General features: G+C 49.7%; 1 protein-coding gene across 1 annotated transcript in view; it reads left to right on the top strand.

Moving 5' to 3' along the window:
• The window catches only part of LOC147091451 (BTB/POZ domain-containing protein 17-like), a 69420-nt gene that overhangs the window by 38412 nt on the left and 3289 nt on the right, over positions 1 to 27719 (top strand). Inside the window, exon 2 of the mRNA XM_085976798.1 lies at positions 17812 to 19230. Within this exon, the coding sequence (XP_085832924.1) occupies positions 17819 to 19189 (1371 nt within the window). The 5' untranslated portion in view covers positions 17812 to 17818 and the 3' untranslated portion in view covers positions 19190 to 19230. The remainder of the gene's footprint in view (positions 1 to 17811; positions 19231 to 27719) is intronic.

Genomic DNA, 27719 nt, shown 5'->3' with positions numbered 1-27719 from the left:
ACACAGCGAGTGGTGAGGACCTGGAACTACGGGGATAGAGCGGGGGAATGGGACTGACTGGACTGCTCTACAGAGAGCCGGCACGGTCTCGATGGGCCGGATGACCTCCCTCTCTGCTGTATCATTATTTGAATCATAGAAGGGTTACAGCACAGTAGGAGGCCATTCGGCCTGTCGAGCCCGTGCCGGCTCTCTGCAAGAGCACTTCAGCTAGTCCCACTCCCCCGCCCTTTCCCCGTAGCCCTGCAAATTATTTTCTTTCAGGTACTTATCCAACTCCCTTTTGAAAGCTACGATTGAATCTGCCTCCACCACCCTATTAGGCAGTGCATTCCAGATCCTAACCGCTCGCTGAGCAAAAAAGTTTTTCCTCACGTCGCCTTTGGTTCTTCTGCCAATCACCTTAAATCTGTGTCCTCTGGTTCTCGACTTCCCCGGCAATCGGGAAAGTTTAGAACGTAAGAAATAGGAGCAGGAGTCGGCTATTTCGCCCCAGGGGTCTGGCTCTGATAGACTCCAGGGGTCAGAGTCTGGTGGGCCTCAGACTCCAGGGGTCAGAGTCTGATCGGCTCCAGGGGTCAGAGTCTGATGGGCCTCAGACTCCAGGGGTCAGAGTCTGATGGGCCTCAGACTCCAGGGGTCAGAGTCTGATCGGCTCCAGGGGTCAGAGTCTGATGGGCCTCAGACTCCAGGGGTCAGAGTCTGATGGGCCTCAGACTCCAGGGGTCAGAGTCTGATGGGCCTCAGACTCCAGGGTCAGAGTCTGATCGGCTCCAGGGGTCAGAGTCTGATGGGCCTCAGACTCCAGGGGCCCGAGTTTGATAGGCTCCAGGGGTCAGATTTTATAGGCCCCAGGGGTCAGAGTCTGATGGGCCTCAGACTCCAGGGGTCAGAGTCTGATAGGCTCCAGGGGTCAGAGTCTGATGGGCCTCAGACTTCAGGGTCAGAGTCTGATCGGCTCCAGGGGTCAGAGTCTGATGGGCCTCAGACTCCAGGGGCCCGAGTTTGATAGGCTCCAGGGGTCAGATTTTATAGGCCCCAGGGGTCAGAGTCTGATGGGCCCCAGACTGCAGGTGCCTGAGTCCAGATTGACCAAGATCCAGTAGAGGTGGGCTCTAGTGATGGGAGGTGGGCTCTAGTGATGGGAGGTGGGCTCTAGTGATGGGAGGTGGGCTCTAGTGATGGGAGGTGGGCTCTAGTGATGGGAGGTGGGCTCTAGTGATGGGAGGTGGGCTCTAGTGATGGGAGGTGGGCTCTAGTGATGGGAGGTGGGCTCTAGTGATGGGAGGTGGGCTCTAGTGATGGGAGGTGGGCTCTAGTGATGGGAGGTGGGCTCTAGTGATGGGAGGTGGGCTCTAGTGATGGGAGGTGGGCTCTAGTGATGGGCGGTGGGCCAGGAGTGGCGAGTTGGGCTTTGACTGATGGGCGATGAGTGATGAGAATCGTGATCTCTATACCGAGCAGGGTCCGTGTGCCTCAGTACCACGAAGAGGGGGTCCATTGAACCAAGGGCCTATCTGGGACATGCAAGGACTGAAGACAGCGGGGTTATTCAATGGGGAAGCTGAAGCACTTGCTCCTCTTATATAAGAACATAAGAAATAGGAGCAGGAGTCGGCCATTCGGCCCCTCGAGCCTGCTCCGCCATTCAATGAGATCATGGCTGATCTTCTACCTCATCTCCACTTTCCTGCACTATCTCCATATCCCTTGATTCCCTTAATATCCAAAAATCTATCGCGCTCTGTCTTGAATATACTCAACGACTGAGCCTCCACAGCCCTCTGGGGCAGAGAATTCCAAAGATTCACCTCCCTCTGAGTGAAGAAATTTCTTCTCATCTCAGTCCTAAATGGCCGACCCCTTATTCTGAGACTGACCCCTGGTTCTAGACACCCCAGCCAGGGGGAAACATGCTCTCTGCATCTACCCAGTAAGAATTTTGTATGTTTAAATGAGATCACCTCTCATTCTTCTAAACTCCAGAGAATATAGGCCTAGTCTACTCAATCTCTCCTCATAGGACAATCCCCCCATCCCAGGAACCATAGAGTCATAACGGCACAGAATGAGGCCATTCGGCCCATCGAGTCCGTGCCATTCCCTCGCTCTATCCCCGGAGCCCTGCAAGTTTATTTCCCTCAAGTGTCTATCCAGTCTCCCCTTGAAAACATTGAGTGTCTCCGCTTCCACCACTTCCGTCGGCAGCGAGTTCCAGGTCCTCACCACTCGCTGCGCAAAAAAGGTTTTTCCTCACGTCCCCCCTGTATCTCTTGCCCAAAACCTTAAATCTGTGTCCCCTAGTCCTCGTTCCATCAACTAGTGGGAACAGCCTTTCCCCGTCTAGCCTATCCAAACCCGTCATAATCTTGTACACCTCTATCAAATCACCCCTCAACCTCCCTTGCTCCAATGAAGACAAATCCAGCTTCTCCAACCTGTCCTTGTAGCTAAGATCCCCCATCCCCGGAACCATTCTGGTAAATCTCCTCTGCACCCTCTCAAGGGACCTTCACATCCTTCCTAAAGTGCGGTGACCAGAACTGGACACAATACTCCAGTTGTGGCCTAACCAGCGCTTTATAAAGGTTCAGCATAACGTCTCTACTTTTGTCCTCAATACCTCTACTTATGAAGCCCAAGATTCTGGTGAACCTTCGTTGCACTCCCTCTATGGCAAGTATATCCTTCCTTAGGTAAGGAGACCAAAACTGCACACTACTCCAGGTGTGGTCTCACCAGGGCCCTATATAATTGTAGTAAGACATCTTTACTCTTATACTCAAATCCTCCTGTAATAAAGGCCAACATACCATTTGTTTTTCTAATTGCTTGCTGTACCTGCATGTTAACTTTCAGTGATTCGTGTACAAGGACACCCAGGTCCCTCTGAACACCAACATTTCCCAATCTCTCACCATTTAAAAAATACTCTGCTTTTCTATTTCTCCTACCAAAGTGGATAACTTCACATTTCTCCACATTATATTCCATTTGCCATGTTCTTGCCCACTCACTTAGCCTGTCTATATCCCCTTGTAGCCTCCTTGCATCCTCCTCACAACTTACATTCCCACCCAGCTTTGCATCATCAGCAAACTTGGATATATTACATTTAGTCCCCTCATCCAAATCACTGATGTAGATTGTGAATAGCTGAGGCCCAAGCACTGATCCTTGCGGTACCCCACCAGTTACAGCCTGCCAAACCGAAAATGAACTGTTTATTCCTACTCTCTGTTTTCTGTCTGTTAACCAATCCTCAGTCCATGCTGGTATAATATCCCCAGTCCCATGAGCCCTAATTTTGTTTAATAACCTCTTGTGTGGCATCTTATCGAATGCCTTCTGAAAATCAAAATACACCACATCCATTGGTCCCCCTTATCTATTCTGTTAGTTAGAACCTCAAACAGATTTGTCAAACACGATTTCCCTTTCATAAATCCGTGTTGACTCTGCCCGATCCTATTATTATTTTCTAAATGCCCTGTTATCACGTCCTTAATAACAGATTCTAGCATTTTCCCCTGCTACTGATGTCAGGCTAACTAGTCTGTAGTGCCCCCATTTTCTCTCTCCCTCCTTACTTAAATAGTGGGGTTACATTTGCTACCTTCCAATCCACGGGAACCGTTCTAGAATCTGTAGAATTTTGGAAAATGACAACCAATGCATCCATTATCTCGATAGCCAACTCTTTCAAAACTCTCGTAGGCCATCAGGTCCAGGGGATTTATCGGCTTTCAGTCCCATTAATTACTAATTTTTTACTACTACCAATATCTTTCAGTTCCTCATTCTCAATAGACCCTTGTCCACTATTTCCGGAAGTTTTTTGCATCTTACATAGAACATAGAAAAATAGGAGCAGGAGTAGGCCATTCGGCCCTTCGAGCCTGCTCCGCCATTCAATATGATCATGGCTGATCCTCTATCTCAATACCATATTCCCGCTCCCTCCCCATACCCCTTGATGCCTTTTGTGTCTTGAAATCTATCTATCTCCTTAAATATATTCAGTGACTTGTCCTCCACAGCCTTCTGTGGTAGAGAATTCCACAGGTTCACCACATAGATACATAGAAGATAGGAGCAGGAGTAGGCCATTCGGCCCCTCGAGCCTGCGCCGCCATTCAATGAGATCATGGCTGATCATCCAAATTCAGTACCCTGTCCCTGCCTTCTCCCCATATCCCTTGATCCCTTTAGCCTTAAGAAATATATCCAACTCCTTCTTGAATATATTTAATGAACTGGCCTCCACCGCCCTCTCTGGCAGAGAATTCCACAGGTTCACCACTCTCTGGGTGAAGAAATTCCTCCTCATCTCAGTCCTAAATGGCTTACCCCTTATCCTTCGATTATGACCCCTAGTTGTGGACTCCCCGGCCATCGGGAACATCCTTCCTGCATCTAGTCTGTCCAGGCTTGACAGAATTTTACAGGTTTCGATGAGATCCCCTCTCAATCTTCTAAACTCCAGTAAGTATAAGCCCAATCAACACAATCTCTCCTCATACGTCATTCCTGCCATCCCAGGTATCAACCTGGTGAATCGTCGCTGCACTCCTTCCTTGGCAAGGACATCCTTCCTCAGATAAGGCGACCAAAACTGCACACAATACTCAAGGTGCGGTCTCACCAAGGCCCTGTACAACTGCAGCAAGACATCCTTGTTCCTGTACTCGAACCCTCTCGCTATGAAGGCCAACATACCGTTTGCCTTCTTAACCGCCTGCTGCACCTGCATGCTTACCTTCAGCGACTGATGCACAAGAACACCCAGGTCTCTTTGCACTTCCCCTTCTCCCAATCTATTGCCATTCAAATAATAATCTGCCTTCCTGTTTTTGCCACCAAAGTGGATTAGCTCACATTTATCCACATTATAGTGCATTTGCCATGTTTCTGCCCAATCACCCAACCTGTCCAAATCGTACTGGAGTTTCACGACATCCTCCTCACAGCATACCCTCCCACCCAGCTTTGTGTCGTCTGCAAATTTAGAGATATTACATTCAATTCCCTCGTCCAGATCATCATTAATATATATCGTGAACAGCTGTGGTCCTAGGACCGATCCCTGCGGTACCCCACTAGTCACTGCCTGCCACTCGGAAAACGACCCGTTTATTCCAACAGTTTGCTTTCTATCTGCCAACCAGTTCTCTGTCCAAGTCAATATCTTGCTCCCAATCCCATGTGCCTTAATTTTGCACGCTAATCTCTTATGCGGGACCTTATCGAAAGCCTTCTGAAAGTCCAAATGCACCACGTCCACTGGTTCTCCCTTATCTATTTCACCCTCTGAGTGAAGAAATTTCTCCTCATCTCAGACCTAAATGTCTTACCCCGTATCCTGAGACTGACCCCTCATTTTAGACCCCGCCAGCCAGGGGAAACATCCTCCCTGCATCCAGTCTGTCTAGCCCTGTCAGAATCTTGTACATTTCAATGTGATCCCCTCTCATTCTTCTAAACTCTAGTGAATACAGGCCTAGTCGACCCAATCTCTCCTCCTACGACAGTCCCGCCATCCCAGGGATCAGTCTGGTGAATCTTCGCTGCACTCCCTCCATGGCAAGAACATCCTTCCTCAGATAAGGCGACCAAAACTGCACACAATACTCAAGGTGTGGTCTCACCAAGGCCCTGTACAACTGCAGCAAGACATCCTTGTTCCTGTACTCGAACCCTCTCGCTATGAAGGCCAGCATACCATTTTCCTTTTTAACCGCCTGCTGCACCTGCATGCTTACCTTCAGCGACTGGTGCACAAGGACACCCAGGTCTCTTTGCACTTCCCCTTCTCCCAATCTATTGCCATTCAGATAATAATCTGCCTTCCTGTTTTTCCCACCAAAGTGGATAACCTCACATTTATCCACATTGGGCAGATGCATGGCAAATGCAGTATAATCACCCAACCTGTCCAAATCATCCTGGAGTTTCTCTGCATCCTCCTCACAGCACACATGCCCACCCAGCTTTGTGCCGTCTGCAAACTTGGAGATATTACATCTAGTTCCCTCGTCTAGATCATTAATATATATTGTGAATAGCTGGGATCCTAGCACCGATCCCTGCCGTACCCCACTAGTCACTGCCTGCCACTCGGAAAAAGTGCCGTTTATTCCAACTCTTTGCTTCCTGTCTGCCAACCAGTTCTCTATCCAAGTCAGTACCTTACACCCAATGCCATGTGCTTTAACTTTGCACGCTAATCTCTTATGCGGGACCTTCTCGAAAGCCTTCTGAAAGTCCTTTCTCTCACCCTTTTTTAAATAGTGGGGTTACATTTGCCACCATCCAATCTGCAGGAACTGTTCCATAATCTATAGAATTTTGGAAGATGACAACCGATGCATCCACTATTTCCATGGCTACCTCTTAGTACTCTGGGATGCAGATTATCAGGCCCTGGGGATTTATCAGCTTTCAGTCCCATTAATTTCTCCAGCACTCTTTTTTTACTAATACTAATTTCCTTTAATTCCTCCTCCTCACTAGACCCTTGGTTCCCTAGCATTTCTGGGAAGTTATTTGTGTCCTCTTCCGTGAAGACAGAACCAAAGTATTTGTTTAATTGTTCTGCCATTTCCTTGTTTCCCATTATAAATTCTCCCATTTATGACTGTAAGGGACCTACATTTGTCTTCACTAATCTTTTCCTTTTTACATGCCTATAGAAGCTTTTACAGTCTGTTTTTATGTCTCTCGCTGGTTTACTCTTTCATTCTATTTCCCCTTTCTTTATCAATTTCTTGGTCCTCCTTTGCTGAGTTCTAAAATCCTTCCAGTCCTCAGGCTTACTACTCTTTTTGGCAACATTATAAGCCTCTTCCTTTGATCTAATACTATCTTTGACTTCGCTTGTTAGCCACGGTTGGACCACTTTCCCTGTGGGGCGTTTCTGCCTTAAAGGAATGTATATTTGTTGTAACTTATGTATTAATTCTTTAATTGCTAGCTATTGCTTGTCCACTGTCATACCTTTTAATGTAGTTTCCCAATCTACCTTGGCCAACTTGCCCCTCATACCTACGTAGTTTGCTTTGTTTAGATTTAAGACCCTAGTTTCGGATTTAACTAAATCACTTTCAAACTCAATATAAAATTCTCATATTATGATCACTCTTCCCTAAAGGCCCCTTTCCTACAAGGTTATTAATTATCCCTTTCTCGTTGCACAATACTAGATCTAAAATAGCCTGTTCCCTAGTTGGTTCCTCAACATACTGATCTAGAAAACTATCTTGCATACATTCCATTATTTCGCCCTTCACACTATTACTGCAAATTTGGTTTGCCCAGTCTATATTAGATTAAAGTCCCCCATGATTACTGTATTACCCTTGTTTCATGCGCCTCTAATTTCCTGATTTATACTCTGCCCTACATTACAACTACTGTTTGGGGGCCTTTAAACAACTCCCACCAATGTTTCCTGCCCCTTGCTGTTTCTTAGCTCCACCCAAACTGATTCTACTTCTTCATTTTCAGAGCCAAGATCCTTTCCCTCTACTGTCTTTATCCCATCCTTTATTATCCGGGCTACCCCTCCTCCTTTTCCATTTTGCCTATCTCTTCTGAAAGTTATGTATCCTGGAATATTTAGTTCCCAACCTTGGCCACTTTGCAACTACATCTCTGTAATGGCTATTAGATCAAAGCTGTTAATTTCTATCTGTGCTATTAATTCATCTATTTTGTTATGATATTCAGATATAGTGCCTTTAGCTTTGACTTATTTCTCTCTTTCCCTGATGTCACCTTGGTCACTGATGCCTTATTACCTTTGTTACGCTCTCTGTCCCTTCCTGACCCACTGTTTATTTTTACCCAAAACTCTACTCTGCTCTAGAGCCTTGACATTTCTCGCGCTGCTTTTAAATTTACTCTTTCCTGAATCCTCCCACCCCACTTTCATTAGTTTAAAGCCCTGTCTGCTGCCCTAGTTATTCGGTTCGCCAGGACACTGGTCCCAGGCCAGTTTAAGTAGAGCCTGTCCCAACGGAACAGCTCCCTCTTTCCCCAGTACTGATACCAGTGCCCCATGAACCGAAACCCCTTCCTCCCACACCACTCTTTGAGCCACGCATTTAAACCTCAAATCTGTTTGTCCCAATGCCAATTTGCGCGTGGCTCAGGTAACAATCCAGAGATTATTACTTTTGAGGTTCTGCATTTGAATTTGAATCCTAGCTCCTCAAACTCCCTCAGCAGTACCTCATTCCTAGTTCTATCTATATCGTTGGTTCGTACGTGGACCACGGCAACTGGATCCTCCCCCTCCCACTCGAAGTTCTCCTCCAGCCGCGAGGAGATGTCTTTAACCCTGGCACCAGATCTCTCGGTCGCGGCTGCAGAGAGCAGTATCTATCAGACTGATACCTGGGATGGCAGGAATGATGTATGAGGAGAGATTGGGTCGATTAGGCTGATATTCGCTAGAGTTGAGAAGAATAAGAGGGATCTCATTGAAACTTATAAAATTGTAACAGGACTAGACAGACTAGATGCAGGAAGGATGTTCCTGATGGCGGGGGAGTCCAGAACCAGGGGTCACAGTCTAAGGATAAGAGGTAAACCATTTAGGATGAGATGAGGAGGAATTTCTTCACCCAGAGAGTGGTGAACCTGTGGAATTCTCTACCACAGAAGGCAGTAGAGGCCAATTCATTAAATATATTCAAGAAGGAGTTGGATATATTTCTTGAGGCCAAAGGGATCAAGGGATATGGGGAGAAAGCAGGGACAGGGTACTGAATTTGGATGATCAGCCATGATCTCATTAAATGGCGGAGCAGGCTCGAGGGGCCGAATGGCCTACTCCTGCTCCTGTCTTCTATGTTTCTATCCCCCTGACTATACTGTCCCCTACCAACACTACATTCCCATTCAGTTCCCCCACTTGAATGGCCTCGTGTCCCATGGTGCCACAGTCAGCTCTCTCATCCATCCTGCAGGCTATTCTCTCGTCCACACAGGCAGCAAGAACCTCACACCTGTTGGACAAGGGCAAAGGCTGAGGCTCTTCCAGCACTGCACCTGTGGGTCCCCTTACCTGCCTGAGTCGCAGTCACACCCTCCTGTCCCTGACCTCTAACCAGACCTGTACCAGTACCTAACCTATGGGGTGTGACTGCCTCCTGGATCAAAGTGTCCAGGTAACTCTCCCCATCCCTGATGCCCCGCAATGTCTGCACCTCAGACTCCAGCTCAAACACTCTGAGCTGAAGTTCCTCGAGATGCAGGCACTTACTGCAAACATGGTTGTCCAGGATCACAATGCTCTCCACAAACTCGCACCTGCACTGCCATCCCTATATGACCTTGATTTATTTAATTAAATGTAATTAAATTGGTAATTAGTTTACTTAGTTTACAGTGTAGTATCTTGACTACTCACTTGGTACTAAAATTAAATAGTCACAACGGCACAGAAGGAGTCCATTCGGCCCATCAAGTCCGTGCCGTCTCTCTGTAGAGCAATCCAGTCAGTCCCATTACCCTCGCTCTATCCCCGTAGACCTGCAAGTTTATTTCCCTCAAGGGCCTATCCAGTCTCCCCTTGAAAACATTGAGTGTCTCCGCTTCCACCACTTCCGTCGGCAGCGAGTTCCAGGTCCTCACCACTCGCTGTGTAAAAAGGTTTTTCCTCATCCCCCCCCCCCCCCCCTGTATCTCTTGCCCAAAACCTTAAATCTGTGTCCCTTAGTCCTCGTACCATCAACTAGTGGGAACAGCCTTTCCCCGTCTAGCCTATCCAAACCCGTCATAATCTTGTACACCTATCAAATCACCCCTCAACCTCCTTTGCTCTAATGAAAACAAATCCAGCTTCTCCAACCTGTCCTTGTAGCTAAGATCCCCCATCCCTGGAACCATTCTGGTAAATCTCCTCTGCACCCTCTCAAGGGCCTTCACTTCCTTCCTAAAGTGTGGTGACCAGAACTGGACGCAATACTCCAGTTGTGGCCTAACCAGCGCTATATCTACCTCGGACACCCTCAGCAGGACCTCATTCCTAGTTCTACCTATGTCATTGGTTCCTACGTGGACCACTACAAGTAGTGTAGGTAAAAATTAACAACTCCTTCCCCCTCCTTACCAGAAATTCCCACTCTTTACAAATTCCCAACCAATTCCACTCCGTTTAATCCCGCTCTATCTACACTGTCCAGACCCCTACTGATTTTGAACACCTCGATCAAATCTCCCCTTAACCTTCTCTGCTCTAAGGAGAACAACCCCAGCTTCTACAGTCTCTCCACATAACTGAAGTCCCTCATCCCTGGTACCATTCTGGTAAATCTCTCCTTAACATTCTCTGCTCCAAGGAGAACATTCCCAGCTTCTCCAGTCCCTCATCCCTGGAATCATTCTCGTAAATCTTTTCTGCACCCTTTCTAAGGCCTTCACATCCTTCCTAAAGTGCGGAGCCCAGAATTGGACACAATACTCCCGGTTGAGGCCGAACTAGTGTTTAATTGCTGTAACTGGGCAAGGAAACAGACTCGCATCCTGGCTCACTCCTGGAGTTTGGCCCACAGGCCTCCCTGAGGCGGCTAGGCCTACTCGAGGAGAAGAACCTGCAAGGAATTGGCAAGTTACCGTGGAAACCTCTCACCCACCTCCTCCCAGTTACAGACACCGGGCAGCCTGTTCCCTATCGGAGGGGATTAACATAAGAACATAAGAAATAGGAGCAGGAGTAGGCCAATCGGCCCCTCGAGCCTGCTCCGCCATTCAATAAGATCATGGCTGATCTGATCCTAACCGCCAATCCACTATCACTGAACCATCTCCTGAATCTAACAGAATTAGACACACGAAATAGGAGCAGGATCAGGCTACACGGCCCCTGGGCCCGCTCCGCTACCCACAGGGCCATGACCGATCCGAACCTAGACTCATGTCCAAATTCCTGCCCGCTCCCCGTAACCCTTAATTCCCTTTACTTCTAGGAAACTGTCTATTTCTGTTTTAAATTTATGTAATGATGTAGCTTCTACAGCTTTTTGGGGCAGCATATTCCATGGACCTACCACCCCCTGAGTGAAGTAGTTCCTCCTCATCTCAGTTTTGAAAGAGCAGCCCCTTATTCTAAGACTGTGCCCCCAGTTCTAGTTTCACCCATCATCGGGAACATCCTCCCCGCATCCACCCGATCCAACCCCTTCACAATCTTATATGTTTCAATAAGATCGCCTCTCATTCTTCTGAACTCCAATGAGTAGAGTCCCAATCTACTCAACCACTCCTCATATGTCCATCCCCTCATCCCCGGGATTAACCGAGTGAACCACCTTTGTACTGACTCGAGAGCAAGTATGTCTTTTCTTAAGTATGGACACCAAAACTGTACGCAGTATTCCAGGTGCGGTCTCACCAATACCTTGTACAACTGAAGCAATACCTCCCTATTTTTATATTCTATCCCCCTAGCAATGAAAGCCAACATTCCATTGGCCTTCTTAATCACTTGCTGCACCTGCATACTAACCTTTTGAGTTTCGTGCACCAGGACCCCCAGATCCCTTTGTACTTCAGCACTTTCCAGTTTCTTGCCATTAAGATAATAACTTGCTCTACGATTTTTCCTGCCAAAGTGCATAACCTCACTTTCCAGTATTGTATTCCATCTGCCAAATCTCTGCCCACTTACTTAGCCTGTCTATGTACCCTTGCAGGTTTTTTATGTCCTCCTCACTCACTACTTTCCCTCCCATCTTAGTATCATCTGCAAACTTTGATATGTTACACTCGGTCCCCTCCTCCAAATCGTTAATATAGATTGTAAAGAGTTGGGGACCCAGCACTGACCCCTGCGGAACACTACTAGTTACTGATTGCCAGTCCGAGAATGAACCATTTATCCCAACTCTCTGCCTTCTGTTAGATAGTCAATCCTTTATCCATGCCAGAATATTACCCCCAATCCCGTGATTTTTTATCTTAAGCAATAATCTTTTGTGTGGCACCTTGTCAAATGCCTTTTGGAAGTCTAAATACACCACGTCCACTGGTTCCCCTTTATCCACCCTATATGTTACTTCCTCAGAGAACTCCAGCAAATTTGTCAAACATGACTTCCCCTTCATAAAACCATGCTGACTTTGTCCTATTAAATTATGATTATCCAAATGTCCTGTTACTGTCTCCTTAATAATGGACTCCAAAATTTTACCTACCACAGATGTTAGGCTAACCGGTCTATAGTTTCCAGCCTTCTGTCTGCTGCCCTTTTTAAATAAGGGTGTTACAACTGGATATACCCCCTCCCACTGCAAGTTTCTTTCCAGCCCAGAGGAGATGTCCTTAACCCTGGCACCGGGTAGGCAACACAGCCTTCGGGACTCTCGCTCTCGGCTGCAGAGAACTCTATCTATCCCCCTAATAATACTATCCCCTACCACTACAACATTTCTATTTACTCCCCCCTCTTGAATGGCCCCCCGTTTCACGGTGCTGTGGCCAGGTTGCTCATCCTCCCTGCAGTCCCTGCTCCTGTCCCCACAGGGAGTAAGAACCTCGAACCTGTTGGACAAGAGCAAGGGCTGCGGCTCCTCCAGCTCTACCTCCTGGATCCCCGTACCTGCCTCACTCATAGTCACACCGTCCTGTCCCTGTCCCTGACCATGGGCTACATCTGAATTAATTAACTTCATAGGTGTGACCACCTCCTGATACAGAGTCCAGGTACTTCTCCCCCTCCCTGATGTCGCAGTGTCTGAAGCTCAGACTCCAGCTCATCAACACGGAGCTGGAGTTCCTGTAGCAGCAGACACTTGTCACAGATGTAATCACCGTGAGCCTCAATGGGGTTCACCGGCTCCCACATCTCGCAACAGTAACACATCACCTGCTCCATTCTATGTAATTAATTAAATTTTTTATTGTTAGTTATGGACACCGTCTGCCCGATTTTAGATGCTAGTATCCCCTTTAATTAATTGGATTTAAATTAAATCAGTCACTCTAGTTACACCAGTTAAATGGTTTACCAACAGTCACTCTGCACCAGAAAGGCCTTATTAACTCCAACCCACAGAGTTAAAGTTTGAAAAGAGCACCTAACACCCCACTTACCCTAACTCTCACTTACCCAAACTCAAGCACTCTTTGATGACTTGCACTCAGTGCTTGCTCGCACAAGGACTGGTCTTTTTATACTGTTTGTTTGTTTACAGCCAAATGAGTCACCCCTGCTGATTGGTTAGAAAACTGGTTTCCAGTGCCTGCTGTGCCAATTTACTCCTACTGCAGTGTAACCTTGTTTTACTCCTCTTAAACCAACAGAATCCCAAATATTTAACGCTTCCCCTTTACTTAACCCTCTTACCCACCTCCTCCCAGTTATAGTCATTGGGCAGCCTGTTCCCTATTGGAGGGGGATTAACCCTCTCACCCACCTCCTCCCAGTTACAGACACCGGTCAGCCTGTTCCCTATTGGAGGGGGATTAACCCTCTCACCCACCTCCTCCCAGTTATAGACACCAGGCAGCCTGTTCCCTATTGGAGGGGGATTAACCCTCTCACCCACCTCCTCCCAGTTATAGACACCGGGCAGCCTGTTCATCTATCGGAGGGGATTAACCCTCTCACCCACCTCCTCCCAGTTATAGACACCAGGCAGCCTGTTCATCTATCGGAGGGGATTAACCCTCTCACCCACCTCCTCCTAGTTACAGACACCGGGCAGCCTGTTCCCCTATCGGAGGGGGATTAACCCTCTCACCCACCTCAACCTGCCCTGCCACCTTCAACGATTTGTGCACATATACTCCCAGGTCTCTCTGTTCATGCACCCCCTTTAGAATTGTACCCTTTCGTTTATATTTCCTCACATTCTGGTAGAAAGAATATCACTTCACACTTTTCTGCGTTAAATTTCATCTGCCACGTGTCCGCCCATTCCACCAGCCTGTCTATGTCCTCTTGAAGTCCATCACTCGCCTCCTCACTGTTCATTATACTTCCAAGTTTTGTGTCATCTGCAAATTTTGAAATTGTGCCCTGTACACCCACGTCCAAGTCATTAATACATATCAAGAAACATAGAAACATACAAGATAGGAGTAGGCCATTCAGCCCCTCGAGCCTGTTCCGCCATTTAATGAGATCATGGCTGATCATCCAAATTCAGTACCCTGTCCCTGCTTTCTCCCCATATCCCTGATCCCCTTAGCGTTAAGAAATATATCTAACTCCTTCTTGTATATATTTAATGAACTGGCCTCAACTGCCTTGTGTGGTAGAGAATTCCACAGGTTCACCACTCTCTGGGTGAAGATATTCCTCCTAAACTCTGTCCTAAATGGCTTACCCCTTATCCTTACACTGTGACCCATGGTTCTGGACTCCCCCTGCCATCGGGAACATCCTTCCTGCATCTAGTCTGTCTAGTCCTGTTAGGAATTTATAAGTTTCAATGAGATCCCCTCTCATATTCGCTAGAGTTTAGAAGAATAAGCCTAATCGACCTAATCGCTGCTCATACGTCATTCCTGCCATCCCAGGTATCAATCTGGTGAATCTTCGCTGCACTCCCTCCATGGCAAGAACATCCTTCCTCAGATAAGAAAAGCAGTGGTCCTAGAACCGACCCCTGGGGAACACCACTGTACACCTTCCTCTAGTCCGAAAAACAACCGTTCACCACTACTCTCTGTTTCCTGTCACTTAACCAGTTTCGTGTCCATGTATGCCACTGTCCCTTTTATTCCATGGGCTTCAGCTTTGCTGGCAAACCAATTATGTGGCACTTTGTCGAACGCCTTTTGGAAATCCATGTACACCACATCAACCGCATTGCCCTCATCAACCCTCTCTGTTACCTCATCAGAAAACTCAATCAAGTTGGTTAAACATGATTGGCCTTTAACAAATCCGTGCTGGCTTTCCTTAATTAATCCACACTTGTCCAAGTGACTTAATTTTTTACCTGATTATTGTTTCTAAAAGCTTCCCCACAACCCAGGTTAAACTGACTGGCCTGTAGTTGCTGGGTTTATCTTTACACCCTTTTTTTGAACAAGGGTGTAGCATTTGTGGTTCTCCAGTCCTCTGGCACCACCCCCGTTTCTAAGGAGGATTGGAAGATTATGGCCAGTACCTCCACGATTTCTTCCTTCACTTTCCCTCAGCATCCTAGGATGCATCCCATCTGGTCCTGGTGACTTATCTACTTTAAGTACAGCCAGCCTTTCTAGTACCTCATCTTTATCAATTTTTATCCCATCCTGTATCTCCTCTACCTCCTCCTTCACTATGTCTATGGCAGAATCCTCTTCCTTGGTGAAGACAGATGCAAAGTACTCATTTAACTCCTCCGCCATACCCTCTGCTTCCATGTATAGGCCTCCTTTTTGGTCCCTAATCGGCCCCATCCCTCCTCTTACTACCCCTTTACTATTTATATACCTATAGAAGACTTTGGGATTACCTTTTATGTTAGCTGTCACCTTGAGTATTGTGTGCAGTTTTGGTCGCCTTATCTGAGGAAGGATGTTCTTGCCATGGAGGGAGTGCAGCGAAGATTCACCAGACTGATACCTGGGATGGCAGGAATGACATATGAGGAGAGATTGGGTCGATTGGACTTGTACTCGCTGGAGTTTAGAAGAATGAGAGGGGATCTCATTGAAACTTTTAAAATTCTAACCGCACTAGACAGACTAGATGCAGGAAGGATGTTCCCGATGGCGGATGGAGTCCAGAACCAGGGGTCACAGTCTAAGGATAAGGGGTAAGCCATTTATGACTGAGATGAGGAGGAATTTCTTTACCCAGAGAGTGGTGAACCTGTGGAATTCTCTGCCACAGAAGGCATTTCAAGCCAATTCATTAATTATATTCAAGAAGGAGTTGGATATATTTCTTAAGGCTGAAGTAATCAAGGGATATGGGGAGAAAGCAGGGACAGGGTACTGAATTTGGATGATCAGCCATGATCTCATTGAATGCCGGAGCAGGCTCGAGGGGCGGAATGGCCTACTCCTGCTCCTAGCTTCTATGTTTCTATTCTCATACCCTCTCTTTGCCTCTCCTATTTTTTTTTTTTTCACTTCTCCTCTGAGCTTTTTATATTTAGCCTGATTCTCAGATGTGTTCTCGACCTGACATCTGTCACACGCACTCTTTTTCTGCTTCATCTTACTCTCTCTCTCTCTTTCGTCATCCAGGGAGCTCTGACTTTAGTTGCCCTGGTCTTTCTGGTCTTGCAAGCACCAATATGTTGAAATTGGATTTTTTTTTGTTTGGTGAAGACTTACCTTTGAAGGCACTTCCCAAAGCGTGAGGCTTTTGCATTCCCCGTTCACCATTGTAAAATACTATGTCAACATTTCCCATTGGGTTTTCCTTTGCAAACTGTCACGTTAGTTATGTGACTCTTGCAGTTGCAAGCTCCGGCCACTAGGAGTGGGCTTCTCTTTAAAAAGAACACAATCCAATCATAGGCGTCTTATGAAGCTCTTTCCATTTATTCATTCATAGGATGTGGGCCTTGCTGGCATGACCCGCATTTATTACCCATCTCTAATTGCCCTCGAGAAGGTGGTGGTGAGCCACCTCCTTGAACCGCTGCAATCTGTGTGGTCAAGATACTCCCACAGTGCTGTTAGGGAGGGAGTTCCAAGATTTTGACCCAACGATGATGAAGGAACGACCAATATATTTCCAAGTCAGGATGTTGTGTGACTTGAGGGGGAACTTGGAGGTGGTGGTGTTCCCACGCGCCTGCTGCCCTTGTCCTTCTAGGTGGCAGCGGTCGCGGGTTTGGCAGGTGCTGCCGAAGAAGCCTTGGCGAGTTGCTGCAGTGCATCTTGTAGATGGTACAGACTGCAGCCACGGTGCGCCGGTGGCGGAGGGAGGGAATGTGTAAGGTGGTGGATGGGGTGCCGATCAAGCGGGCTGCTTTGTCCTGGATGGTGTCGAGCTTCTTGAGTGTTGTTGGAGCTGCACTCGTCCAGGGAAGCAGAGAGTATTCCATCACACTCCTGACTTGTGCCTTGTAGATGGTGGAGAGGCTTTGGGGAGTCAGATGGTGAGATGTTTTTTAGGTGGCTCAGTAAATAGTGGAGATGAGAGCAGAAAGGGGACATTGAATAGATTAAGTGAGTGTGTCAGATGTTGTATTACAGTAATACAGGACCTTGGTGAGACCACACCTGGAGTACTGTGTGCAGTTTTGGTCTCCTTACCTAAGAAAGGATATACTTGCCGTAGAGGGAGTGCAGCGACGGTTCACCAGACTGATTCCTGGGATGGCAGGACTGTCCTATGAGGAGAGATTGGGTCGACTAGGCCTGTATTTACTAGAGTTTAGAAGAATGAGAGGGGATCTCGTGGAACCATATTAAATTCTAACAGGACTAGACAGACTGGATGCAGGAAGGATGTTCCCGATGGCCGGGGAGTCCAGAACCAGGGGTCACAGTCTAAGGATAAGGGGTAAGCCATTTAGGACTGAGATGAGGAGGAATTTCTTCACCCAGAGAGTGGTGAAACTGTGGAATTCTCTACCACAGAAGGCAGTTGAGGCCAATTCATTAAATATATTCAAGAAGGAGTTGGATATATTTCTTAAGGCTAAAGGGGCCAAGGGGTATGGGGAGAGGACAGGGACCGGGTACTCAATTTGGATGATCAGCCATGATCGTATTGAATGGCGGAGCGGGCTCAAAGGGCCGAATGGCCTACTCCTGCTCCTATGTTTCGATGATTTCAATGTGGGGAAAGTCTGAGAATCCTTCGTGATGTCTGACCTTTTGTCCTTTTGTCCTCCCGCTCCCCGACAGGGCGACGATGGACAGCTCGGAGACCTCGGAGACCTTTGTGCACCAGACGCAGATCATGACCGCCCTCTCGTCCCTCTTCAACAGCAAGGAGCTGAGCGACGTGCGGTTGACAGTCAACCAGGGCCTGACCCTGAACGCCCACCGCTTCGTGCTGGCCCTGGGCAGCGACGTCTTCCGGGCCATGCTGTCGGGCGAGCGCTGGGCCGACGCGCGGCGGGAGACGGTGCACCTGACCGAGGAGGAGGGCGGGGCGGCCAGCTTCGAGGACTTCCTGCGCTACTTCTACACCGGCCGCATCACTGTCGGCGTGGACAACGTCTTCGCCGTCCACGGCCTGGCCGAGAAGTACAACGTGGAGCCCCTGCGCCGCAGCTGCGAGCAGTTCCTGCTGGACAACGTGGCGGCGGCCGGCGCCCTGGACCTGGCGCTGGCCTGGCACCGCTACGCACGCTTTGTGGGCTTCGGCCAGCTGGAGGAGGCCTGCGACACCTTCGTGGCCTGGAACATGGACGCCGTCATCCGCTCGCCCGACTGGCTGACCCTGGAGGAGGCCCAGCTGGCCGCCCTGCTCCAGCGCTCCGACCTGGTAGTGGAGAGCGAGTTCGCCCTGTGCCAGGCCGTGCTGCGCTGGCTGGCGCAGCGACCTGAGGCCGGGCCGGCCCTGCTGGCCCACCTGCGCTTTCCCATGATGAGCCCCGAGGAGCTGGCCGCCCTGCGCGCCAGCCCCCTGGTGCCCCAGGGCCTGCTGGCCTCCCTGCTGGCCGACAGCCTGGGCCTCAGCCAGGACAGCTGCCTGACCAAGGAGGCGGTAGGCCAGCTCCACGGGGCCACCGCCCGTCCCCTGCGCATGCGCCTCTACACGGCCAAGAGCTGCGGCAGCCCCTGGCAGCTGGACTTCTTCAGTTCCATGACCAAGACCGTCCTCTGCAAGGAGTTTGCCACCACCAACTTCCGGGTGCAGTCCAAGTGGTTCGTCACCTTTCACCCCAAGGGCGAGCGGCTGGTGGTCCAGGAGGAGCGGCCCGTGCGCGGCAGCGTGCGTTTGCCCAGCCCCGCCGGCAGCAAGCGGCGCTGCACCTGCCCCGGCCTCTACGAGCGGGTGCTGAAGGACAACAACCGGGCGGCCTTCAACTGCAAGATCATCCGCTGCCACTCCAGCAGCCGGGCCACCCACGAGCACCAGATCGCCGTGCTCTTCTACAGGTACCTGGGCAGCCGCTGGCTGGTGTGCGACCTCAAGACTTTCGCCATCCCCCACTGGCAGGACGTCAAGATCGACGACCTGCTGCCAGCCACCGAGCGGGCCAAGTACGTCAGCAAGGTCAACGACACCATGTCGCTCCACTTCATCGGGCAGACCAACTGGAAGAAGATTTAGCTCCCGCGCCACAGCCACCGCCCTCCTTCCCCCGGCTCAAGGTGGGTTGGTTTCTCTCTCTCTCTCTCTCTCTCTCTCAGCGGGCGGTTTTTCTTTTTTTTTTTATATATAAAGCAACTTGCGTTTGCCGTGAGCTCACTGGGGAAGTGGAGGGCCCACCCCCCGCCTTTCCTCTGAGGTGAAGGACGGGGTTTTTTTAACAGTAGTTTATTGCCCCTAGATTTGGACTCTCTGTTTCTCTCACTCTCACTCTCTCTTGTCTGTCTCTCTCTGTGTGTGTGTGTCTCTCTCTGTCTCTCTCTCTCACACTCTCTCTGTCTCTGACTCTCTCTGTCTCTGTCTCTGACTCTGTGTCTCTCTCTCTCACTCTCTGAATCTCTCACTCTCTGAATCTCTCACTCTCTGAATCTCTCACTCTCTGAATCTCTCACTCTCTGAATCTCTCAGTCTCTCTGAATCTCTCTGACTCTCTCACTCTCTCTCTCTCTCTCCGACTCACTCGCTCTCCGACTCGCTCTCCGACTCGCTCTCCGACTCGCTCTCCGACTCGCTCTCCGACTCGCTCTCCGACTCGCTCTCCGACTCGCTCTCCGACTCGCTCTCCGACTCGCTCTCCGACTCGCTCTCCGACTCGCTCTCCGACTCGCTCTCCGACTCGCTCTCCGACTCGCTCTCCGACTCGCTCTCCGACTCGCTCTCTGACTCGCTCTCTGTCTCGCTCTCTCTCCGCCTCGCTCTCGGGCTCGCTCGGACTAGCTCTAAATCTCTGTCTCGGACTCGCTCTGAATCTCTGTCACTCTCTCTCTGAATCTCTCTGACTCTCTGACTCACACTCTCTCTCTCTCTCTCTGCCCTGGGAGTGTTTGATGGGACAGTGTAGAGGCAGCTTTACTCTGTATCTAACCTGTGCTGTACCTGCCCTGGGAGTGTTTGACGGGACAGTGTAGAGGGAGCTTTACTCTGTATCTAACCCATGCTGTACTTGCCCTGGGAGTGTTTGATGGGACAGTGTAGAGGGAGCTTTACTCTGTACCTAACCCGTGCTGTACCTGCCCTGGGAGTGTTTGATGGGACAGTGTGGAGGGAGCTTTACTCTGTATCTAACCTGTGCTGTACCTGCCCTGTGAGTGTTTGATGGGACAGTGTAGAGGGAGCTTTGCTCTGTATCTAACCCCGTGCTGTACCTGCCCTGGGAGTGTTTGATGGGACAGTGTAGAGGGAGCTTTACTCTGTATCTAACCTGTGCTGTACCTGCCCTGTGAGTGTTTGATGGGACAGTGTAGAGGGAGCTTTATTCTGTATCTAACCCCGTGCTGTACCTGCCCTGGGAGTGTTTGATGGGACAGTGTAGAGGGAGCTTTACTCTGTATCTCTGGGAGTGATGGAAGGTGTTGTCGACAGTGCTATCAAGCGGCACTTACTCAGCAATAACCTGCTAACTGACGCCCAGTTTGGGTTCCGCCAGGGCCACTCGGCTCCTGACCTCATTACAGCCTTGGTGCAAACATGGACAAAAGAGCTGAACTCAAGAGGTGAGGTGAGAGTGACTGCCCTTGACATCAAGGCAGCATTTGATCGAGTGTGGCATCAAGGAGCCCTAGCAAAACTGAAGTCAATGGGAATCAAGGGGAAAACTCTCCATTGGTTGGAATCATACCTAGCACAAAGGAAGTTGGCTGTGGTTGTTGGATGTCATTCATCTCAATCACATGACATCACTGCAGGAGTTCCTCAGGGCAGTGTCCTAGGCCCAACCATCTTCAGCTGTTTCATCAATGACCTTCCCTCCATCATAAGGTTAGAAGTGGGGATGTTCGCTGATGATTGCACACTGTTCAGCACCATTCGAGACTCGTCAGATACTGACGCAGTCCGTGTCCATATGCAGCAAGACCTGGACAACATCCAGACTTGGGCTGACAAGTGGCAAGTAACATTCGCACCACACAAGTGCCAGGCAATGACCATCTCCAACAAGCGAGACTCTAACCATCTCCCCTTGACATTCAATGGCATTACCATTGCTGAATCCCCCACTATCAACATCCTGGGGGTTACCATTGATCAGAAACTGAACTGGACCAGCCATATAAATACTGTGGCTATAAGAGCAGGTCAGAGGCTGGGAATTCTGCGGCGAGTGTCTCACCTCCTGACTCCCCAAAGCCTTTCCACCATCTACAAGGCACAAGTCAGGAGTGTGATGGAATACTCTCCACTTGCCTGGATGAGTGCAACTCCAATAACACTCAAGAAGCTCGACACCATTCAGGATAAAGCAGCCCGCTTAATTGGCACTCCATCCACCACCTTAAACATTCACTCCCTCCACCACCGGCGCACTGTGGCTGCAGTGTGTACCATCTACAAGATACACTGCAGCAACTCGCCAAAGCTCCTTCAACAGCACTTTCCAAACCCGCGACCTCTACCACTTAGAAGGACAAGGGCAGCAGACGCATGGGAACATCACCACCTACAAGTTCCCCTCCAAGCCACACACCATCCTGACTTGGACCTGTATCGCCGTTCCTTCACTGTCGATGGGCCAAAATCCTGGAATTCCCTTCCTAACAGCATTGTGGGTGTACCTGCACCATATGGACTGCAGCGGTTCAAGAAGGCATCTCACCACCATCTTCTCGAGGGCAATTAGGGATGGGCACTAAATGCAGGCCTAGCCAGCGACGCCCACATCCCATCAATGAATACATTTTTTTTTTAAATCTAACCCCGTGCTGCACCTGCCCTGGGAGTGTTTGATGCGACAGTGCAGAGGGAGCTTTACTCTGTATCTAACCCGTGCTGTACCTGCCCTGGGATTGTTTGATGGGACAGTGTAGAGGGAGCTTTACTCTGTATCTAACCCGTGCTGTACCTGCCCTGGGAGTGTTTGATGGGACAGTGTAGAGGGAGCTTTACTCTGTATCTAACCCGTGCTGTAGCTGCCCTGGGAGTGTTTGATGGGACAGTGTAGAGGGAGCTTTACTCTGTATCTAACCCGTGCTGCAGCTGCCCTGGGAGTGTTTGACGGGACAGTGTAGCGGGAGCTTTACTCTGTATCTAACCCCGTGCTGTACCTGCCCTGGGAGTGTTTGATGGGACAGTGTAGAGGGAGCTTTACTCTGTATCTAACCCGTGCTGTACCTGCCCTGGGAGTGTTTGATGGGACAGTGTAGAGGGAGCTTTACTCTGTATCTAACCCGTGCTGTACCTGCCCTGGGAGTGTTTGATGGGACAGTGTAGAGGGAGCTTTACTCTGTATCTAACCCGTGCTGTAGCTGCCCTGGGAGTGTTTGATGGGACAGTGTAGAGGGAGCTTTACTCTGTATCTAACCCGTGCTCTACCTGCCCTGGGAGTGTTTGATGGGACAGTGCAGAGGGAGCTTTACTCTGTGTCTAACCCGTGCTGTACCAGCCCTGGGAGTGTTTGATGGGACAGTGTAGAGGGAGCTTTACTCTGTATCTAACCCGTGCTGTACCTGCCCTGGGAGTGTTTGATGGGACAGTATAGAGGGAGCTTTACTCTGTATCTAACCCGTGCTGTACCTGCCCTGGGAGTGTTTGATGGGACAGTGCAGAGGGAGCTTTACTCTGTATCTAACCCCGTGCTGTACCTGCCCTGGGAGTGTTTGATGGGACAGTGTAGAGGGAGCTTTACTCTGTATCTAACCCGTGCTGTACCTGCCCTGGGAGTGTTTGATGGGACAGTGTAGAGGGAGCTTTACTCTGTGTCTAACCCGTGCTGTACCTGCCCTGGGAGTGTTTGATGGGACAGTGTAGAGGCAGACAATTACTGATCATCACAGAAGGAGACCATTCGGCCCATCGTGCCTGTGCCAGCTCTTTGAAAGCACTATCCAGTTAATCCCACTCCCCTGCCCTTTCCCCAAAGCCCTGCAATTGTTCCCCCTTCAATTGTTTATCCAGCCCCTTTAGAAAGTTACTATTGAATCTGCTTCCACTGCCCGATCAGGCAGTGCCTTCCAGATCACAGTAACACACATTCTCCTCCTCTACCCCTCTGGTCCTTTTGCCAATCACCTTAAATCTGGGTCCTGTGGTTATCGACCCTTCTGCCACTGGAAACTTTTTCCTTATTTACTCCATCAAGACACTTTTATGATTTTGAAGATCTCTATCAAATCTCCCCTGAACCTTCTCTGCTCTTAGCTTCCCCAGTCCCTCCACGTAACTGAAGTCCCTCATCCCTGGTCCCATTCTGGTCAATCTCCCCTTAACCTTCTCTGCTCTAAGGAGAACAACCCCAGCTTCTCCAGTCTCTCCACAGAACTGAAGTCCCTCCACACCCTCTCCAAGGCCTTGACATCCTTCCTAAAGTGCGGTGCCCAGAATTGGAGACAGTACTCCAGCTGAGGCCTAACCAGTGTTTTAAAAAGGTTTAGCATAACTTCCATGTTTTTAAAACCAATTTAGGTACAGGTCTGTCACTGTCTAACACTGGGGTACAGTACTGGTGGGTACAGATCTGTCACTGTATAACATGGGTACAGTACTGGTGGGTACAGGTCTGTCACTGTATAACATGGGTACAGTACTGGTGGACACAGGTCTGTCACTAATGCTGGGGTACAGTACTGGTGTGTACAGGTCTGTCACTAACACGGGTACAGTACAGGTGGGTACAGGTCTGTCACTAACACGGGTACAGTACTAGTGGGTACAGGTCTGTCACTAACGGGTACAGTACTGGTGGGTACAGGTCTGTCATTGTATAACACTGGGGTACAGTACTGGTGGGTACAGGTCTGTCACTAACATGGGTACAGTTCTGGTGGGTACAGGTCTGTCACTAACACTGGGGTACAGTACTAGTGGGTACAGGTCTGTCACTGTATAACACGGGTACAGTAATGGTTGGTACAGGTCTGTCAGTGTATAACACTGGGGTACAGTACTGGTGGGTACTGGTCTGTCACTATAACACTGGGGTACAGGTCTGTTGCTGTCTAATTCTGGGGTACAGTCCTGGTGAGTACAGGTCTGTCGCTGTATAACACTGGGGTACAGTACTGGTGGGTACAGATCTGTCACTGTATAACACGGGTACAGTACTGGTGGGTGCAGGTCTGTCACTAACACTGGGGTACAGTACTGGTGGGCACAGGTCTGTCACTAACACGGGTACAGTACTGGTGGGTACAGGTCTGTCAGTGTATGACACTGGGGTACAGTACTGGTGGGTACAGGTCTGTCACTGTATAACTGGGGTACAGTACTGGTGGGCACAGGTCTGTCACTGTATAACTGGGGTACAGTACTGGTGGGCACAGGTCTGTCACTGTATAACGGGTACAGTACTGGTGGGCACAGGTCTGTCACTAACACGGGTACAGTACTGGTGGGTACAGGTCTGTCACTGTAATACTGGTGTACAGTACTGCTGGGTACAGGTCTGTCAGTGTATAACACTGGGGTACAGGTCTGTCACTAACACTGGGGTGCAGTACTGGTGGGCACAGGTCTGTCACTGTATAACACGGGTACAGTACTGGTGGCTACAGGTCTGTCAGTGTATAACACGGGTACAGTACTGGTGGGTACAGGTCTGTCACTGTATAACACTGGGGTGCAGTACTGGTGGGTACTGGTCTGTCAGTGTATAACACTGGGGTACAGTACTGGTGGGTACAGGTGTGTCACTGTATAACACTGGGGTACAGTACTGGTGGGTACAGGTCTGTCACTGTATAACACTGGGGTGCAGTACTGGTGGGTACTGGTCTGTCACTGTATAACATGGGGTACAGTACTGGTGGGTACTGGTCTGTCACTATAACACTGGGGTACAGTACTGGTGGGTACAGCTCTGTCACTATAACATGGGGTACAGTACTGGTGGGTACAGCTCTGTCACTATAACATGGGGTACAGTACTGGTGGGTACAGCTCTGTCACTGTTTAACACTGGGTACAGTACTGGTGGGTACAGGTCTGTCACTATAACACTGGGGTACAGTACTGGTGGGTACAGCTCTGTCACTGTATAACACTGGGGTACAGTACTGGTGGGTACAGGTCTGTCACTATAACACTGGGGTACAGTACTGGTGGGTACAGCTCTGTCACTGTATAACACTGGGTACAGTACTGGTGGGTACAGGTCTGTCCCTGTAGAGCACAGAGTAAAAGATCCCGCAGACTCTATTTCAAAGGAGCGCAGGGGAGTTCTACCCGGTGTCCCGGGGCCAATATTAATCAGTCAACCAACTACACTCAAAAACAGACGACCTGGTCATGTATCGCATTGCTGTTTGTGGGAGCTTGCTGTGTGCAAATTGGTAGCCGCCTTTCCCTACAGTAAAATATCCAACTAATTAAAAAAAAAGTATTTCTTCGGCTATAAAGCACTTTGGGATGGCCTGAGGTCATGAAAGGCACTTTCGAAATGCGAAAATGATCTTTTGGCATCTTGTGGGGGGTGGGGTGTTGAAGAGAGAGAGAGAGAGAGAAAGTGGAGAGTTTTCAAGCTTTTATTGGCTTGCAAAGAGGGTTTGCACGCTTGACCTGTTTACGAGGAAACCGAGCGACTGATGTGTTTTGGACCAGTGAGGCAAGATTCTTCACAATGGAGAGAGACTGTTTGTAGTCTGGACATCTTTCCTCCCTCCCCATTGGCTCTCACTAGAGTGGCGAGTTGGGCCCATGCTCCCCACTCCTGCGGGACCCCATTGGGCCCTTCCCTGCCCAGCTTCTCCCCCCTCCCCCCTCGCTCGGGAAAGGCCGGAGGCGAAGCTCGACAGAGGGGCGGGGGGGCGGAGTAGGGAATCCGGTCTCCCTGGCAGCGGCTTGTATCCGACGCCAGTGCTGCGGGGGTGGGGTTGTTTCTCCACAGACATTGTTTGAATGACCGCGGGATCCGATTGTGCGCTTTCCTGCCCTGTCGCCGCCCCCCCCCCCCCCCCTCCAAGTCGGGAGAGGCGAAGGCGGCACTTGTCTCTGCGAGAGAGAGAGAGAGAGACGGACTCCCCATCCAACGCGAGTGCTGCGGGGCAGGTTCGTCTCCTCCACAAATCAGCCTTTGAATCACTCTCGGCCTTTGGAACTTCAGAAGTTTGGGTGACATTTTTCCTTCCTCTTCTCCCAATGTGCGTAGGGAGCTGTTGCGCACTTGGGTCAAGGAGATCACAGCAGCGGCGAACACTGGGCCGTACAGGATAAACTTGCCGCAAGTTCATTGTGAGCGAGTTCATTAATCACCGGGACATTTTCCTGTTCTGTGCTTTTATTGTACATTAAATATTGATGTAACTAATAGCGCTGAATGTAATTTCTGATTGATAAAAATGTGACTCTTAGCCCTTTTTTTGTTTTTCTTTTTGTTTTTGGCTGTGTTCTCGGGACGGGGGAGGTCAGATGCTTTCAACCCTCAGGAGTAGGCCCGAGAGATCAAATTGAGCGCCGTCTGCTTGTTGGGCACTGTGTAAATGTGTTCACTGTTGGTGTGAAGGTACCAATCTCACGGCGATCTCGGTGGGGCAACAGAATTGCTGATTGGAACAGGCCCAGTCCTCCCCACAGGAGCAGGAGGCGGCCGTTCAGCCCCCTTTTGAGCCTGTTGCATAGCAACAGGAGCAGGCCATTCAGCCCCCCTCGAGCCTGTTACATTAGGAACAGGAGGCTGTTCAGCCTCCTTTGAGCATGTTACATAGGAACAGGAGGAGGCCGTTCAGCCCCCTCGAGCCTGTTCTTTCGGAACAGGAGGAGGCCATTCAACCCCCTCAAGCCTGTTGCATAGGAACAGGAGGAGGCCATTCAGCCCCACGAGCCTGTTGCATAGGAACAGGAGCAGGCCATTCAGCCCCCCTCGAGCCTGTTACATTAGGAACAGGAGGCTGTTCAGCCTCCTTTGAGCCTGTTACACAGGAACAGGAGGAGGCCATTCAACCCCCTCAAGCCTGTTGCATAGGAACAGGAGGAGGCCATTCAGCCCCCCTCGAGCCTGTTGCATAGGAACAGGAGCAGGCCATTCAGCCCCCCTCGAGCCTGTTGCATAGGATCAGGAGGCTGTTCAGCACCCCCTCGAGCCTGTTACATTAGGAACAGGAGGCTGTTCAGCCTCCTTTGAGCCTGTTACACAGGAACAGGAGGTGGCCATTCAGCCCCTCGAGCCTGTTAATACCCTCACCCAACAAAAATCTACCACTGTTTTGAAATGTTCAATTGACCCCCCAGCCTCAACAGCTTTTTTGGGGGAGAGCGTTCCAGATTTCCACTACCCTCTGTGCGACGAAGTGCTTCCTGACATTCCCCCTGAGCGGCCTGGCTCCCTTTTGTGGTTATGCCCCCTTGTTCAGAACAGGAACTAGTTTCTCTCTAGCTACCCGATCCACTCCTTTTAATCGTCTTAAAACACCTCAATTAGTTCACTCCTTAATCTTCTCTGCTCAAGGGGGACTGCAAGCCTGGTCTGTGCAACCTGTCCTCGTAATTTAACCCTTTGTAGCCCCGCGATCATTCTCGTGAATCCAAGGCCAATCTATCCTTCCAGAGGCATAGAAACAGAGAA

The sequence above is a fragment of the Somniosus microcephalus genome, unplaced genomic scaffold (assembly GCF_052327205.1).
Source record: "Somniosus microcephalus isolate GS21.2 unplaced genomic scaffold, FLI_Smic_1.0 unresolved_chr3, whole genome shotgun sequence".
NCBI lineage: Eukaryota > Metazoa > Chordata > Chondrichthyes > Squaliformes > Somniosidae > Somniosus > Somniosus microcephalus.
The sequence above is the reverse complement of the archived record's forward strand: the minus strand, read 5'-3'. Positions and strand labels throughout refer to the sequence as shown.